Source organism: Notamacropus eugenii, chromosome 2 (assembly GCF_028372415.1).
Source record: "Notamacropus eugenii isolate mMacEug1 chromosome 2, mMacEug1.pri_v2, whole genome shotgun sequence".
NCBI lineage: Eukaryota > Metazoa > Chordata > Mammalia > Diprotodontia > Macropodidae > Notamacropus > Notamacropus eugenii.
In genome coordinates, this window is record NC_092873.1 from 381984651 (window position 1) to 381998468 (window position 13818).

A 13818-nucleotide genomic window follows, 5' to 3' on the forward strand; every position below is an offset into this window, starting at 1 on the left:
ATGTAACTCACCAGACTGTCCACAGACTGGAGCTGCAAGAGAGGCAAGAGACAAAGATTATCCAGGGTAGGAATTCTCAAAACTCTTCATTTAATAAGCTTCATATTCTAGCAAAGAAAAATAAGGAAAAAGAGGAGGAAGAAAAAGATGAAAAGAGGAGAAGGAAGAGAAGGATGACAGGAAGCACAAGAAGGGGAAAGAGGATGTTCTTCCTCGTACATTTCAAATATAAGATCATTGTTCACACTGTTTCTTCTTCATCATCATCTTCATTGTCATCATCATTGTCATAGCTAGCATTTTATAACACTTTATAATTTGCAAAGCACTTTACCAATGCTAGCTTGTTTGCTTCTCACAGACTCCCTTGGAGGTGGCAGTTATTATTATCCCCATTTTATAGAGGCTGAAAGATGTTAAGTGACTTACCCAGGGTCACAGACCTAGGAGGTGCCTGGGGCAAGATTCCTGACCCCCAGTCCAGCAGTCTATGCCTCTAGGTGACATTGCTAGAATGCTTGTCCCCTTCATGCCCATTTAAGCCATTGCTACTCATTCTATGAGGAGCTGTCCAAGTCCTGCCTTACACAGAAAGCCTTCTCTTTTATAAACTATTATGTAATCATTATAATATTAGCTATACAAGATTTTATTATATATTTATATTATATGTAATATATTATTATATATCATATTATTATATATTATCATATAACCATTATATAGTAATAATATAATATATGATGTTATATATTATATTACTTATGTTTATATTAGTATACTATGTTTATATTATTTATTAAAAACCATTATACTAATTATACTATATTACAAACTATATTACATATTATGAACTAATATAAACCAAATGGAAGATAGCTTTTCTTTAGTCTTATTGCATTTATTACCTGTACCAGGGGTTTGACACTTAAGCTATGCAGCCCTGGGATGACTTTTGGATCCCTGGGATTTGGGGATTGCTTTATTCAGCTTCTTCCTCCCTATGGCACAGAGGGAAGAGAGCTCCTTAACCTTGGTAGGGGGCCCAAAATGTTTGACTTCCACTCATTTCTGGATTAAAATTCTGAGAGAAGGCAGATGTAATCACACTGTGTTCTTTTTTCCTTTCCTGTGTTCCTTTAAAAAAATTTATTTTAGACTCAAGGGCCAGAACACAAATGCCAAATAGAGAAAAGAAATAAAACCATATCATAAACTTAAATATTGGAACCTAAATCCAAAGTAAGACAGAAAAAAAGCATGTTATGTCCATAGCAGAACATGAGAGGATTCAAAATATGTAACAATAAATGTCTGTTTCAAGAAAGCCTATATAATATATAGGCTTTATATATACACATATATGCCAGGCCTAGAGGCCTGTATTGGGCTACCCGAGTCTTTCTTACCTCACCTCCGAGGTCTTCAGTTGGCCAAAACCGGATGCACATATGAGAGAAAGGACGTTCCAGAGTCGAACAAGGGTTGAGCTTTATTACAGGGTCTAGTTACAAGTGCAGGGGGGTCTTCCTTAGGAGGAAGAGGGGGAGATTTCCTAAGGAGGCTAGGATCTTAAGGGCTTGGAAATAGAAGTACAAGCGGGGAGAGAGGGGGAGGGGAGAGAGGAAAGAAGAGAAGCGGAGCCTACTGTCCTCTTGGCTCCACACGTGCTAAGAGAGCTTTCAGGCTTCCTCAATCCTACTTAACCTTCAGCCGCACAGTTTGCATCTCAATACCATGCTGTTAGGTAACTAGGTATGCTCCAATCCGGGACAATCTCGAGGGCAGGGAGACTCCACCCATCACGTATCTCCCGGGGAGAGGCGGAAATACCCGAGCTAGCCAAACTAGCTCAGTCTGACCTTCTCGAATCCCCGCTGTTCATGGAGGGCCTCGTAAGACTCTAAGATTTAGAAGTCCCACTTTTACCTGCCCAAGACCGTCCACACGGAATTGAGCTTCCAATCCCAACACATATATGTCCCATATAATAAATAATACATATTATGTTGAGAATTGTCCATCTTTTCTTTGCTTCCTTGTGAGTTTTCTTTTGTTCTCTGCTGTGTACTTTTTACTTTGTCCTTTTTCCCCTCATCCCCCCACTGAAGGCTGTAATAAGATTTAGATATGTTTCTCTATAGCTGTAGATATACACATACACATATGCATATATACATACATAGACAGACATATATTTTCCCAAACATGTTCTACCCCTTAGCTTTGTTTTTGTTTGTGCATATCTCTTGTTTTCTATCCCTCCTGCCTCCTCTACTTTACTTCTAGCCACTACCTTGCCCTCTTATTACTTGACTATCTCCTTCCAAGGATCCCTCCCCTATCCTTTCATTCCCATAAATCTAAAGACCCTTGTATAACCCCCTTTTTACCTATTCCCTCATTCTCCCCTCTAACAATCCCTCCCTTGTCCTCTCTCCCCCTTGCTATGCCCTTACCATTTTATTTCTTCTGAATTTAGAAGACTTTTATACTCTTCTAAATATATATGCATTGTTTCCTCTCAAATCCATTCCTCGTGAAAGTAGGTTACCAGAACTACCATCCCTCCCCACCCCACCTAAATCCTTTGTATCCATTCTTCCTCTTGCACCTCATTTGTATAAAATAATTACTCTTTTTATCTGTTCCTAAATAGTTTTACTTTTAAAATTCATATCATAGTCAGGTTTATCCCAATCTTGCTTATGAGCTACTCAATTATTAATAAGAATATTAGATATACATTTTACATATATAAAAGGTAAACAGTCTGTCCTTAGGAATCCCTTATATTCAGTCTTTGGTGTGTACCTTATATCGCTCTTGCTTCTTGTCTGTCAAATCTTCTATTAAGTTCAGGATTTTTTTAGCAAAATCTTGAAAGTCTGAGAGTTTATCAAACGTCCATTTTTTTTTCCATTCAGGATAATCCTTAACTTTGCAGGGCATGATATTTTTGGCTGGAGTCCCAGTTCTTTTGCTCTTCAATATATTGTGTTCCAAGACCTGCAGTCCTTCAATGTCTCTGCTGCTAGGTCTTGTGTGATTCTAATTGTGGCACTGTCACATTTAAATTACTTTAATCTTGGTGCTTTTAGTATTTTATCCTTGAGCTGTGTCTTTTGGAATTTGGCTATGATGTTCCTATGAGTTTTCTTCATAGAATCTCTTTCAAGTGGTGACCAATGAATTTTTTTTTATTTCTACTTCCCTTCCTTCTCCATCCCTCTCCCCCCACTTCTAATGCTTCAGGACAAATTTTCTTTGATTTCTTCTTTTATTATTATATCACGATTCTTTTCTTTTATCATAACTTTCAGTTAGTTCAATTTTTTCTATATTTTCTCTTCTTGATCTATTCTCCAAATCTGTTGTTTTTCTTATAAGGTATTCACCTTCTCTTCTATTTTTTCCTTATTCATATTTTGTTAAATTATTTCTTGATCTCTTATAATTTTGCTGCCTTCACTTTGCCCAATTCCAATTTTCAAAGCATCATTTTCTTCCTTAAGATTTTGGATCTCCTTTTCTAATTGGTTGACTTTCTTTTCATAACTTTCTTGTTTTTCTTGAATTATTCTTATTCTTTTTTTTCAGTTTTTCCTCCATCTCTGTCATTTAATTTTTAAAGTCTTTTAAAAAGATCTTCTATAAACTCTTTTTGGTCAGGTGACCATTTGATATTACTCTTTGGGAGCTTCTTTCCTTCAATATCCACCTCTGAAAATGAACCCAGGTCATCTCTATTCCCATAGTAACTTTCTATGGTTGGATTCTTTCTCCTTTGCCTGTGCATTTTTTTGTGGTAGTAGCTTAATTTTTGTAATCACCTCTAGCCCTGGTGTATGGGAAATGGTGCCTCTTGCCCCAGATCTTCAGTTCTCCCGTCTAAACTGGAACCAAAGCCCAACCTCCAACCTTATGTGAGTGCCAGTAGCCAGAGACTTTCTGCCTCACTGCTTCTGCACTCACTGGGCATATGCTGTTTCCTCCCCAACCACCTCCCCTTTCAGTTTCCTGATCTGTATCCTGAGGATGATAATAACACTTGTGGGACCTGCCCACATATTAACTGTATAGAAATGATTAATTGTAATTTAATTAAATTTTAAATTAATATTTAACCAAATTAATTATGAAATTATGCTTAATTTAGAGATTAAGTATATAGAAATATTAACTATTGAAGCATCTTATACAGATGGTGGAGTAAGAGACAACCTTCAGCTCAGTTCCTACTTTACTATCTCAAATAACAAGAAAGATGCACAATGATATAACAAAAAAACAAGCAATGATGGGAAAAGGGAAAACAAAGAAACTTCCACTGTGTTAGTCACGCACAAGAAATAACTGAAGATCATCTCATTGGCTATTAATTACTTTAATTCAGCAACCTCCAAAATGACTCAGAAGAGCAAAGAATTTAGTAAAAAAAAAAAATCAAAGAAATAAAGAAAGAGATTAGAGTTCTCAAGGGAGACATCCACCAGATTAACAAGAAAGTAGAGTATTTGGAATAAAAGACAGAGGTAACTCTCTAAATCATTAGATTTTCTCAAAAAGGAAAATGACAGAATGGGAATGCAAAAATTCAGAGGCATAAGAAAATGAGTTGAAACTCACTCCCAGCTCTGAAAGACACCATACTGGAAGAATATGTGAGTGTTATATGAAATAAGAGTACTGAATTCGAAGACAGGACATAAACAACTAATCAAAAGACTGTAAATCTTTTGGAAAAATGATGAAAAAGAAAATCTTAGCACCTTAATCAAGAAACTCATATAGGAAGATTTCCAAGAAATTCAGAAAGCAAATGGCAAAGTACCAATTGAGGGAATTTCCAGAATACCAACAGAAAGAAATCTCAATTTTAATTCATCAAGCAACTTTGTAGTCAACTTTTAGAAATATAACATCAAGCAATAAATTTTATAGACTTCCAAAAAAAAAACCAACCCAAGAACCTTTTGTATTTCAAGGTTAATCAACTAGAATAGCACACAGTTGATCCTGAGTAACAACAAAACAAACAAACTAAAAGACATTTTGGGATATGATATTACAAAAAGCAATTAAACAAAATAACAACAAAGTTCTTTGGAGGACTAAAAGGCCTAGAGTCTAGAAATGATGATGAAAAATGTGAAGGAAGATGACATTTATCAGACTTCAAGCTATATTATAAGGTAATAATCATGCAAACTATCAGGTTAAAAAATAGAAAACAAGATCAGTGGGATAGATACGATAAAAACAGGAAACAACTGATAACAGGAACTCATTTTTTACATACCCAAGTACAAAAATTACTGGTGGAAGGATTCCTTATTTGAACTGTTTGGAAAACTGAAATACAATTTGGCAGAAATTAGATTTAGACTAGGGAAGAGAAGTGGCACAGTAGATAAAATTTCTGGGCCTGTGGTCAGGAAGACTCTTCATGAGTTCAAATTCAGCCTCAGACACTTGCTAGCTGTGTAACTCTGGATACAACATTTAACACTGCCTTAGTTTCTTCATCTGTAAAATGAATTGGAGAAGGAGATGGCAAACTACTCTAGGATCTTTGCCAAAAAAAGCAAACAAGAAGAAACCAAACAAAATCAAAAACCTAAATGGGGTCACACACACAAAAAATATTTAGATTATCATCTCATATCACAAACCATAATAAGCTTCAAATGAATATGTGGCCTGAATATAAAATGTATAAAATATAATCATAAGTTACAATGGCTAACAAAATCAATGATTAAAGACATATTTCTCAACCTAATAAGGGATGGAGGTGAACACAAAAAATGAAAAAGATAGTTTTAATTACATAAAATTTAAAAGTTTTTACACAAATAAAATAAAAATATAATAAGAAGAGGAACTGTCAAATATATGCATCAATGATCATTCATTATAGTCTGAGTTCAAGCTACATGGGGAATTGGCAGAAGTATATTAGACCAAGTGACTCTTCAATATATGTGGCCAAAAGGTCTCTAAGAAAGAATTGCAAATGATAAATGATAAAAATTACAGAGCAAACTATGCTTCAAATATCTAATAGTTAGGAGATAGGGGCGGCTAGATGGTGCAGTGGACAGAGCACCAGTGCAGGAGTCAGGAGGACCTGAGTTCCAATCTCACCTCAGACACTTGACACTCACTAGCTGTGTGACCTTGGGCAAGTCACTTAACCCCAATTGCTTCATCCTGGGTTATCTCCAGTCATCCTGATGAATATCTGGTCACTGGATTTAGATGGTTCTGGAGTAGAAGTGAGGCTGGTGACCTGCACAGCCATCCCTCACTCAAAACAAAGTCAAGAGCAAGTCATGTCATTATTTCTCTGATGGCATGGTCTTCTTTGGCAACAAAGGATGAAAACATGCAGTTAGGAGATAAAGAAATTATCTGAGGCTTCGTTTCACTCATCAGAATAGCAAAACTAACCAAAATGAATAGTTAATTTTGGAAGAGCCATGGGAAGAAAGGATCACAAGCCTATGGGTGGAACTATGACTTTGTACAACCATTGGTTTGGAAATTATACCAAAAAGTTCCTACATTGTCTATACTCTTTTACCCAGTAATCTCACTTAGAGGCATATTTTCTAAAGATGAAAAAAAAACCCCAGAAACAAACACCCTAAATAGATTCCATAATAATCATGGCCAAGAGTAGGAAACAAAGTGAGAGCGCATTGATTAAGAAAGGATGGAATTAACTATGCCACAAGGGAGAATGGTACAATGGAAAAATCTGGAGTCAGAGGTCTTGGTTCAAATTTTTATCTCTAATACTTATTACCTGGGTGACTTTGTGCAAGTCACTTCCATGTGCCTCTCTTTTTGCATGTATAAAATGAGGTGGGACTAAGTGACCTCTGAGAGTCCCTTCAACTTATGGTCCAAGATATGAATATAATGGAATATTATGATTCATTGAGAAATGATTAATTTCTACAAAGGACCTATTATGAATGAAGATGCTTATCCACCTCCAAACAAAGAACTGATAAATAGAAGTATGTATAGTATGCTTTTACATATATGTGTGTGTGTATGTGTGTATGTATGAGTGCATGTGTGTATGTATGAGTGTGTGTGTATGTGTGTGTGTGTGTGTGTGTGTGTGTGTGTGTGTGTGTGTGTGTGTGTGTTAAACAGTAGCTTTCTCTAGTGCAGGGTGCTGAGGGAGTGAGGGAGACAGTTTGGAACTTAAAATGTAACAAAAAATAAATAAAAGGAAAAAAGAAATGATGAATGTGAATTTAGATCAAAATGGTACAATGGATAAAGCACTAGGCCTGGAGTCCAACACTACTGCGGTCAAATATGGCTTCAGATACTTACTAGTTGTGTGATCCTAGGCAAGTCACTTAGTTTCCTCTATTGTAAAATAGGGATAATAACAGCACCTACCTCCCAAGATTGTAGTGAAAGTCAAATGAGATAATAACTGTAAAGTGCTTAGCAGAGAACCTGAAATATAGTGTTGTTGTTCAGCTGAGTTCTACTCTGTGACCCCATTTGGGGTTTTCTTGGCATAGATACTGGAGTGATTTTCCTTATCTAGCTCATTTTGCAGATAAGGAAACTGAGATAAGCAGGATTAAGTGACTTGTCCAGGGTCACACATCTAGGAGGTGTCTGAGTCCAGATTTGAACTCAGGAAAAAGAGTCTTTCTAACTCCAGGCCTGGCACTCTATCCACTATGCTGCTGACCTGCCCTATAATACCTGGCCTATGTATGCTTACTATATGCCCCATACCTGACGTATAGTAGATACCATATAAATGCTAGCTATTATTATTGCTAGAGAATTATAATTGTTAGAGAAAAATTTGCATGAACTTATGCAGAGTGAAATTTGCTGAAACCCAAAGACTGATATACATTGTGTATTGGAAATATCACTAGCAACAAGCTGAGATCTGTGTAACCTAAAGACCTAATAATTGTCCTAGAGGATGCATCATAAGACATACCACTCTCCTCATGATGAGATACAGGGACAAAAAGGGCAAAAGGTTGAATAATATTGTCAATGATGAATATATTCATCACTCATTTAATTTTTTTTTCATAAAAGAGAGTTCTATCTGGAGGTGGAGGAGAGTGGGGAATCAAAAGTTTTCCTAAAAACCCCTGTAATGTAAATCCAATGGTTGTTAAACTTGTTTGAATAAAAAAATAAAAAGAAAGAAATATGAATTATTATTTAACTATCACAGGCTGCCCAGGACAAGAATTTCTTCTCTGAGATTGACTCAGAGGTCTTAGGTTGCAGAGGGCTTTTTTCCTGTCATAGCCCAGATCCCACTCTGAAAATCCTACTTACCAATCATCAGCAGTGATGCCCACAGGAACATGAGAAGGTCCAAAGGAAATTGGGAGGGAAATGTTCTTTCATTTGCAAACAGGTTCACCTCTGATCCTTGAAACAGAAATGAGTACATTAGGATAAGGTTTGGAAGGAGCTTCTCAGAAGATAGGTAGCTATATTTAGTTAAAAAAGGGAAGTAAAAGAATCTTCCTTCAGTGCTAATTAGCATTTCCTCCCTTTTGATTGACTTTTTGTCTTTATTCTTTCTTTTTCTAAAAGAAACCAGTTTGATTTCCTAATCTCTTCATCGTAATTGTCATAGTATCCCTAGCTTTGGGCTCTCTCTCAAAACTGTTGTTCCAACTCTTCCTGCGCAGCCTTTCCTCACTCAAATCCAAGTTATCTGCAAGTCATGTCATCATCTTGATGCCATGGTCCTCTTCAAGAACAACAACCTGGTACCAGAATCAGGACCAGACTGGGGCCCAGCTAAATTTCATAAAATTTGTTTTGTATTACTAAAGGGATCTTCACTTTCACAAATGTTTGATGCCTTTAATATACAATTTAATATATAAATTCATATACAATGCCTCCACCCCCCTCCCCCCCAAAAAAACCTCATTTATGTGCCTCTAGGCCAGGAGTAGGGATCAAATCTTTGTTCTGTAAAATTTGGATTCACTCAAAAGGCCACATGTAAGGACCTAGAAGGCCACATGTGCCCTTAAGACTACAGGTTCCCTACCCCTGTTCTAGGCAAATCAAGCCTTCTAGTCTTAAACAGGAAGCACACAAAGGGGTAAGGACAGCTTAGCTCTTAGCTGTAGAGAGTTGGGGACCTCAAAAGAGAAAATTTTCTTCAGTTGAGTAGAGTCCTAGTCTGATATGTGAATGCAGTACACTTCATCTTCATAAGGACAAAAACTACTAGACCCCAAAGGAACCACAGAGGACAGTACACCCAGCCCCAGGTGGTGTAGTGGAAAGATCATCAATTCCCAAGAGACCTGGGTAGAAGTTTCCTTTCTATCACTTCGGTCCCCACAGTTTGAAAAACTCTTACCTAAAGCACTGGCAACTTTGTGGAGAACCAGAAGCTCTTTCAGAAGCAAGAGAGATGCAGTGAACCTGAGAGCAGGGCAGGACATAGCAGAGGTAAAATAAAATGTCTTCTTCCGAGGAGATGGCTAAGGAGGAAAAGGAGCAAGATGAATTCAGAGCAGGTGCCACTAATTTAATTCAACAAACCTTTACTAAGCCCTCACTCTGTGCAAGAATTCTGTTTCTGCTAAATCTGATGCAGGCACACAGAAGAAAAGGGAAGGTCTCACATGTTGTGGTCAAGAAAGCAGCTGCTACTGGTCTTGGGAAGCAGAGTCCCATAGGTTTACTTTATGCAAAAAACCTGAGAAGTCAGACAGCTGAAAGCAGCAACATTTTCCCAGAGAGACAGACAGCAGCAGCTAACAGAAACATTGAGTCAAAGGAAAGAAGCCCTAGACTCTGCCCTCAACCATATGTCCAACCTTACTCCTCATATCTCCTAGCCTCACTATGGGGTTATTAAATTGTTAGATGGAAAGCTCTAGATATAATTTATTATTTTTAAATAATATTTTATTTTCCTCCAATTACATGTAAAAACAATTTTTAACATTTTTAAAATATGTTTTGAGTTCCAAATTCTATCCCTCCCTACCTTCCCTCCTTCCTCCCTGAGGCGATAAGCAATCTGATATAGGTTATACATGTTCAATCATGTAAAATCTTTCCACATCAGTCATTTTGTACAAGAAGACAATCAGAAACAAAGGAAGAAAGAGGGAAAGAAAAAGAAAGTAAAAAATAGTATGCTTCAGTCTGCATTCAGACAATATCAGTTCTTTCCCTGGAGGTGGATTCTCATTATGAGTCTTTTGGGATTGTCTTAGATCATGGTACTAAATAGAATAACTAAATTATTCACAGCTCTTCATCGTACAATGTTGTTACTGTGTACAATCTTCTACTGGTTCTGCTCACTTCACTTTGAATCAGTCCAGGTTTTTCTGAAATCATCTTGCTTGTCATTTCTTGTAGCACAATGATATTACATTAAAAACATACACCACAACTTGTTCAGTCATTCCCCAACTGATGGACATCACCTTAATTTCCAATTCTTAGCCACCACAAAAATAATTGCTATAAATATTTTTGTACAAATATATTCTTCTCCCTTTTTACTGTCTCTTTGGTTGTATATTTTGATATAATTTATCAACTGTTTGAGCAAAGTATTTATTAAAATATCTCAAATTATTCTTGTGGCAAAGAGGGAGAAATATTAATAAGTAAATAATAACTAAGTAAATTTAGGTGATCTTCAATTGAGTTTCCCAGGGATCTGTGACTGACTTTTTCCTGTCTGACATTTTTGTCAGTGACTTGGATAGATGGCATGCTCATCAAATTTGAAGATGACGAATTGGGAGAGATTATATTTTACCACATTTTTTAGAGACAAAATATCAATGACAAAAAGTCCCTAAGGTTTGCTAGTACTTATATTCTCCAGATGTGTGTCATGAGTTGGTAGCACTCTTCTTTGAAAACATTGAACCTAAGTCTCATCCTTCTTAATGACATATACTGTCAGATGGAACCATTTCAAAATATTTCTTACTAGGGCTATAGTTCTTTCTTGATCCATGTATATAAAGTCATCACATAATGATTTTATGTCTATGCAGCAAAAGCAGTAGATAGCACCAATTATTTTCAGATCCCATGTATGGATCAGTTAGTATCTGATATACAACATCATATGTAAATATCTCCAATTATATCATTATCTCAAAAGTAGAGTACCTAGGCATTGGAATTTGAGTCCTTTAACTTCACTGTTTTGGCTTTTATTGCTTCTCATAGTCCTTCATCAACCATCTGCTCTCACTTTCAATCATTCATGAATACCTGAAGCAAAGAGGGTTGGTTGGTTCATTGAAACAAGTTTCATATGCACTGCTAGTGTACTATCCAAAGAAGATACAAACTCTAAGCTTCACTTTCATTTGATTGTGGCCCAGCTCCTTCAGTATCATTTACAATATAGCTTTATCTTCTTTCTTAAATTTCACCATAGCTTCAGTGACCTTTGGGATAAAGCATCTGCATCCACATTAGGCTTTCTTGGCTGTCTCTGTATGATGAAGTCATCGTTTGCTAGTGATGCTACCTGCCTCTGGAAAGCAGTTTTGAACTTGGGACTGGTCAAGATGTGACAGTGAAGTATTATCAATCCACACTTAAATTTTGCTCCATATACTTAGTCTTTGAACTTTTCAGTGACAGTTCACTTCAAAGCTAAGAAACGCAGTTTGCTTATGGATTATGGAATCTTTCTGTCACTAAGTTCTCTGCTGGTTAATAGAAATAATTTCTGTTGCCATGACTCTATTGATACAGAAGTGCTTCCAAATCCTCCAGTGTAATATGCAGGACAAGAAGGTCCATTTCTTGGACCTTTATTGGATAGTGTTAGTGAATGTGGGAGGTAGGTGTCTTTAGAAACTTCTGTCCAAGTAAGAGCAATATTGTACAATCGTCAACTGTGAATGACTTAGCTATTCCCAGCAATACAATGATCCAAGACAGTTTCAAAGAACTCATGATTAAAAAAATGCTGTCTCACCTCCAGAGAAAGAACCGATGGAGTCTGAATGCAGATAGAAACATACTATTTTTTACTTCATTTTTATGGGGTTTTTTTGACCTTTGTTTTCTTTCATGGTGTGACTAATATGGAAATATGTTTTGCATGATTACACATGTATAACCTGTATTAAATTGCTTACCATCTCAGAGATGGGGGGAAAGGGAGGGAAAGAGAGAATTTGGAACAGAAATTTTTTTAAAATGAGCATTAAAATAGTTTTTGTATGTAATTGGGGGAAAATAACATATTATTTTAAAAAAGAAACTTCTGTCCAACCATCTTCAAACGTCATCATGGGATTTAAAGATCAATTTGACTTGTCTTACTTTTCCGCTTTTGGTCACCTTTAATCATATATTCATGAGTGAGATCATTCATCAGTTTAACACAATTCTTTATAAATTTACTATAGTAACTTCTACATTCTAGAAAAGTCCTTAGATCTCACAGATGATTTTGTGTAAGCTTTTGGATGTGACCAATTAATGGACTCTACCTTGTTTGGCTTAGTGCTTATGCATTGCTGAGATACTGTGTGACCTATGTATTTAGCAGGTGTTCTGCAAAACTAACACTTGTTAATATCTTGACAATATCTGACACGTTTCTGGGACAAATAAGCAAATATGTTTTTCTATATGTCAGGCCAGATGTAAGGCGTATTAGAGGAGATTGAATTCTGTAATTCTTTTTTGTTATTTTCTTTTAAAATATTTTTATTGGTATCTTTATATTGACTATATTTTTCTTTTGTATCCCTCACCTCCTTTCTCCTGAGAGCCATTCCTTATTACAAAAATTTTAAAAAAATTTTAAAGGAGAAAGAAAAAAAATAATTTAGCAAGACCAATCAACATATATAAAAAATCTGATCTTGTGTGGTGTTTCATATACATAGACTCCTATCTCCCTAAAGGAACAAGCCTAGGGAGAGGTGCTGACTTGTATCTCTTCTTCAGGTCCAAGTTTGGTCATTATAATTTTATATCAACACTGATTTATTGAATGACTATTATGTTTGGTGTCTAGGATACAAGAATATAGCTCAAGCTTCAACTTCCTCTCAAAGAACAGACAATCCCAGCCTATTCTTGATGTGCCTTTTAGAATCATGTTTCAATTGCTGTCTGATACTGAGGGAAGCCTCAGTTATTGGGACTTTCTTGTCCTGATCCATCACCTCACTATTCATGAAGTCTGCTCGCCATGGAAAACCCTTCTGCAAGACCCATTCCTTCTTATTTTATTCTTTGATGAATCCGTCTTAGAGCTTCCGTTTTGTAATGGAATCCAATTTCTCACTTTCTGGACTTTGAAATTGTGTAACCCTACCTCCCTTCCCTATTACTCTTCCTTGATTTTTGGCTAACTTTTTTATGTTGTTTTCTTCCTCTGTTAGAAAGTAAGCTCACATTTCCTGGCACGGATAAGATAGGAAATGTTTAATAAATGCTAACTCCTTCTTTCCCTTCTTCCTTTCTTCCTTCCTTTTATTCTTCCTTCCTTCCCACTTAAAAGATATATCTGACAAGGGCACCAATAACTATGTTAAAAGTAGCTTTTGAAAGGCAGGGTGTATTTATCTATATGAAAGAGAATTTTTAATTGTATTTTATTTTTAAATTATTTTTTCAATGAGCAAATTTTTTTTTCTATTCCTACCATCTCCCCCACCAATATAAAGAAAAAAAAAGCCAAGTATACACAACAAATACTTGCATTGGCCATGCCCCAAATCTATACCTATGTGTATAAGTATACATATATCTAGATTCTCTGTATAT

General features: G+C 36.1%; 1 protein-coding gene across 2 annotated transcripts in view; it reads right to left on the reverse strand.

The window, feature by feature from the left end:
* The window catches only part of FCRL3 (Fc receptor like 3), a 33046-nt gene extending 24560 nt beyond the window's left edge, over window positions 1–8486 (reverse strand). For both annotated transcript variants that reach the window (XM_072647324.1, XM_072647323.1), the window contains exons 1-2: window positions 8350–8486; window positions 12–32 (exon numbers count right to left, since the gene is read on the reverse strand). In XM_072647324.1, coding sequence (XP_072503425.1) covers window positions 12–32; window positions 8350–8467 — 139 coding nt within the window. In that variant the 5' untranslated portion in view covers window positions 8468–8486. The remainder of the gene's footprint in view (window positions 1–11; window positions 33–8349) is intronic.
* Window positions 8487–13818: the final 5332 nt, after the last annotated feature.